A 5,013-nucleotide genomic window follows, 5' to 3' on the forward strand; every position below is an offset into this window, starting at 1 on the left:
GAGGGGTCCCGCCTTCCTTTTTATTTTTAACTGCACGTAAAAACAACGTTTACACATGCTGAACGTATTCCAAAACAAAGATTGTCTATAATTACAGACATCGCACTCTAACAGTAACAAGTAATTGAGTTAAATTTATTCAAGCTAATTTCTTACGTCTATAAAACTCAATAATTGTTAATACAACTCAAATTTACATATTTATTTTATATTTTTTCCATCGTAATGAATTATAATTCTTGAACTCTCATATGTCTAAGTTTGAGCCGGCAGATATACTCATTTTATAACAATAAAAACAACAAAACAGTATGTGTTTGGCGCTTACGTTCATGTAGGGATTTTCCGACATTGATAATGTAGTACTGTAATGTAGGGGTGCAATATAAACTCATCATCCTCTCCCTCCTTCTCCCTCATGGTGCAGAGACTTGAGCAAAGTAGGATTAAATAACTCGGCAAAACACGGTAAAACACAGTAAAACAGCTAAACAACTAAACACATTTGGTCACATTTGGTCACCTGCAAATCTGAAATGCTGTTGCAACCCCTGAAGGGATAAACTGACAGGGGAACAACAGTTAGCAGAAAAAAAGTCTAAATTCTAAAGTAAAAGGTACTCAGAAGGCTTAAAGCCATCAGCTCCTTGTCAACAACCTCTCAGAGTTGTGTATTTTTAATCTACTGGCTATATGATCTGGTATAGGACTGAATGAGATCTTGAAAGTACTGCTCAGTGTTTTTTTCAGGTTTGAAAAGGATTATGTAACATCTTGGTAAAAAATACACAAGTAGTAAAGAGTAGAGACTTGAGAGTGTTGCCACAGCATGACTAACATCAATGTCCTTTCCATGAACAACTGTCTCGTAAGTTGCAAAGGTAACCCAGATAAGGATCAGCAGAAACATACAAAAGGTTATTGCTTTAGCTTCATTGTAATTTTTTGGAAGGTCCTTTCCTGCATATGAGAAACAAAAACTAAGAAAAATTAAAACAGATATTAAACTAAATGAGATGAGTATGTAATCTAAAAATGTGTTAACCTCACAACCCAGTATAATTCTGTCAAAGTAAAATTTATCTTTGTTTTGTTTTGGGGGGTCAAGAGAAAAACGGTTGATAAGTAAAATGGCCTGGAGCAAAAATGCAGCAGAAATAAATATCCAGTGTATATTATATTTAGTCCAAATCCTACAGATATTTGGGAACTTTGGTGATATTTTGAAAATACAAATAATTTGAAAGGAGCGTGCAAATAAACACGCCACACAAACAGTGTAGAACAACAGAAATGGAAAATACCTTAAGACACAAAACGCAACACTGGGCTCACCGAAGAAAAAGAAAACACTGAAGCTGCACAGACTGAGGCATCCTAAAATTATGAAACACATTGGACCTCCAGCAGATCGGACAACCGGTGTGTTGTAGTTGAGGGCAAAGAGAACAGATATGGCTACAATGAAAGCCAATAAGATCACGGTCCCAATCATGATGCATATAGCAGCAGGATCGCTGAATCGGACGTACTCCAGCTGCCGTATATTGCATGCTTTACTCCCCTCTGCAGACCACTCTGTGTCCTTGCATTTGATGCAGTTATAAGGATCTGGTAACATAAATGCAAAAGCATTAGTGTGCTAGTGTTAGCTTCACTGTTTTTTTTAACTAGCTTAGCTTACCTGAAATGTTCAGGTAAGTTTCTTTGGGACAGATTGTACAACTGAAGCAGCATTTGTGGACTCCTTCCTGTTTTTTCATGAATCCATCAGGACATTCTTTAGAACAAAATGATTCAGGCTGCAAGACATAAAACCACAATATAAACCAATAGCTGAGTATAGAATTAAAAGTAATCACAATAATGAAACTTTTTTTAGGCTAGCATCAAAACTAATATCACGCTTTACCTCAACATTTTTAAGTAACCCTCAGAAGTTGGCATCATTTATTCTATATTTTGTTAATCTCATAGAAAGTAATTTCTGTCCAATAAAAATTGCTGTTTATTCTTAGATATATGGAGTTAAAGTATAAGAATACTTTTTTCTGTCCTGTAAACAGTATACTAGTGAGAGAGGAAGGAAACCTTGCCTCTTTGTCTCCATGCCAATGGATTTTAGACTTATTAATGTCAAAGTTATGTTCTGGGTGAAATGTATAAGAACCGATCTCTTCTGCATCACCGCTCTCATTCCAGAACACTATGGCATAGGGTCCAAACTTGGGGTCACCATTATCATCAAAATGAACTGTCTGGTTTAAAAGTGTGAACTTTGACTTTCTAAGTTCTTCCAGGACCTATGGAACAAAAACAAGGATCTGTCAAACTTCAAGTGATCTCTGTCAGAATATTAAAACACTGTAAGCAAATGTTCATATTTGTTATTATGATGTAATGAACATGTCAAAATAAAGTTAAAGTTTGTTTGATGACACATTACAGAGAATTTAAAAACTGTAAAAATTGGCAATGGAATCAAGACATTTTTAAATATCCTATTTGCTGATGTTCTCTTTGGATTTACACTTTACACATGTGCTAAAATGCTGAAATATAGGAATACTTCAGGTGAAAAGAAGTAAAACAATGTAAAGAAATATAAACTTTCGTTAGTCTGAGCAAATCTATTTATTTTTTTGTGGTTGTCACTTTTTTAAAGACAGTAAAGAAATCTTTGCTTCCTTACCATGTGTGGGTAAAGTTTAATGCTCTTGTTGCAACTGCCAGCTCCACACTGCAGCACTGCATGTAAGGCATGGGCAACGGCATATACAGCAGAGTAAACAGGAAAATTAAAAGAGGGATCTGCTGTAATGATATCTTCAGCGCTAACGCTGCTGCAGTTACACCTCTGGTTACAAAATGGATCCTGCTCTGGATTTTCACACTGATTTTGAGCTTTGAAGGAATTAATAAAATCATCAAATCCTGGGATTGTGATTTTAGGCTCGGCAATCCCAAGAACAGTCCCAATATTTCTGATTCCTGTTTTTTTAGGGAGCTGTTTGTGAAGAGACCAGGCATCCACTGCTATCCACACCTTGTTGGTAACATTTTGTTGGATGGCTGACATAATGAGTTTTTCAGCTGTCCACTCAGTTGTAAAAACAATTATAACGTTTATCCTGTGTTGTTCCATCTGGTTGATAAGTTTAGTATAATCTGTGTCCTCTTCAAGACCATAACTGAATGCTAAGCAGATTTCAGTGTCCTTTATCTTTTTCACAAACACATCCAGGCCATCTCTTCCATAATCATCATCAATGTAGAGGAAAGCCACCCAGGTCCATTTGAACTTTTCCAAAAACCTCAAGATTATTTCTATGACGTCTTTATTAGGATGCACTGTTCGCAAGAATGATGGAAAATTCTGTTTTCTGGAGAAAACTGAACTGGAGGCTCCATGACTAATCTGTAAAACAAAAAAACAACACCAGTTCAAAAGAAAAACTAATGTGCCTTTTGATTTAACAATTTAACCCTTGTCCTATCTTAGGCATTTTAACATTGGGAGTTGGGTCATCTAGACCCATTAGACAGTGCACTAAACCTTTTTTCTTTTATGATTTGTGAACCTCACTGGTGTCCATGGATTACATGAAATCTTTCCACCTTTATCCACCTTTGTCATGGTAAGGAGAACACATCAAAGTAACAGTGGGGTCATCTAAGATAGCACAAGGGTTAAAAAAGAACTTTATGAGAACATCAAACAGGAAAGCAGACGTACCATCGGAACAAGGTCCTTCATGAACAGTGCTGCAAAAGCCAGTGATGCTGTGCTTGTGTCTGTACCCACCACTGCAATCACTTTAGAGAAGTTTACAGATTCTTTCCAAGGTTGAACTGAACCATCAACAGACATCAGGCTGAAAATACCTGGAAAATTCTTTGTGTCTGAGCAGTGGTCAAATATTTCATAGCCAAGAGTCACATTGGGTAGTAGACTGGTAGAATTATTGATTTCCTCTATAGAGAATCTCATCATCTGAAACCTCCGGTAACTTGACAGTGAAAACTCTTGACTGTAGACAGGAAAAGTGCGAAGGATTAATTTTTTGATATTTTCTTATTCTTGTTGTTCTACACAGATTCACCGTAAGTTAAAAAAAAACAAAAACTTAAGTTCATCAACAACAACAAAAATCAATTAAATGAACTTTTCAGAACACTATGATATTTTCTTCAGATTACATATTTTAGTAAAACTTACCTGGAACAGATGATGGCTTCTGGGATGTTCTGATGGAGACTCTTCTGATGGAGAGTTGCATTGACGTGATGAATATCAAAAAGTCCCCCAAGCAGGTAATCTCCTTTCATTTTAAACTCTGAGGATTTGGAGAAGGATTCAGTCTCTGCATGCAAGTTACAACACAAAAGACACAGATAAACAAAGATCAATGTAAACATGGCTATAGCTGTTGGTACGCTAACGTGAATTCCAGCTCAGCTAGAGTCTCCTTTTTCTAACAGACTCCTCTGAATGAATCAGGTTGTGTTAGAATAGAAATTACTTAAATTGGGAATGATGTCATAAACACAGTAACAGTTAAAGAATAGCATGGAAATCAATTTGCATTTATTTCCTGGTAAAAAAAGTTCCTGAAGAAAAAAGTTATTAAGTTTAGGTCCATTTGACCAGAAGCACAAGAATTTTGTGCTTTTTAAAAATGACAAAATGGGAAGTTTGTGTGCAGAAAGTTTATGAAAAACATCAAAAGTAAAAAAAACAACTACAAATAACTGTAACGAGGTGCCTCTATGTAAACATGGCTCATGCAAATTGATGCTGGATGAGAAAAATTCCACTGAAATTATAGATCCTCAGGCAATATTCAAAGCTGAAAAAGCCTCTTTGTGTTTGCAAATATCCCATGGTTAGTGTCCTCAAAAAGCCATAGAAAAACTAGCTGCCTAAATGATAATAAGCTACTTCTTTTTCTGACAACTTTTAATTTGCAATAAGTGACCCAAAATAAGCATGATTGAAAATATAGTGCCGTA

General features: G+C 35.8%; 1 protein-coding gene across 1 annotated transcript; it reads right to left on the reverse strand.

Annotated features, from left to right (window-relative positions):
- Window positions 1-572: 572 nt before the first annotated feature.
- Window positions 573-4,419, reverse strand: LOC101155513 (taste receptor type 1 member 1-like). Its single transcript, XM_023956239.1, has 6 exons — window positions 4,220-4,419; window positions 3,737-4,031; window positions 2,693-3,418; window positions 2,097-2,303; window positions 1,685-1,802; window positions 573-1,611 (listed from the first exon to the last, which is right to left on the reverse strand). The coding sequence occupies exons 1-6, from the start codon at window positions 4,417-4,419 to the stop codon at window positions 683-685; spliced, it is 2,475 nt and encodes an 824-aa protein (XP_023812007.1). The 3' UTR covers window positions 573-682.
- Window positions 4,420-5,013: the final 594 nt, after the last annotated feature.

Source organism: Oryzias latipes, chromosome 7 (genome assembly GCF_002234675.1).
Source record: "Oryzias latipes chromosome 7, ASM223467v1".
Taxonomy (NCBI): domain Eukaryota; kingdom Metazoa; phylum Chordata; class Actinopteri; order Beloniformes; family Adrianichthyidae; genus Oryzias; species Oryzias latipes.

Bases quoted from the DNA above. Each gene is read 5' to 3' on its own strand.
- LOC101155513 (XM_023956239.1), bottom strand. From the start codon at position 4,419: ATGTTTACATTGATCTTTGTTTATCTGTGTCTTTTGTGTTGTAACTTG. The intron at 2,304-2,692 runs GTAAGGAAGCAA...TTTGTTCCATAG, and splicing joins TTAAACTTTACCCACACATG to GTCCTGGAAGAACTTAGAAA. The intron at 1,803-2,096 runs GCAAGGTTTCCT...TATGTCTTGCAG, and splicing joins ATTGGCATGGAGACAAAGAG to CCTGAATCATTTTGTTCTAA.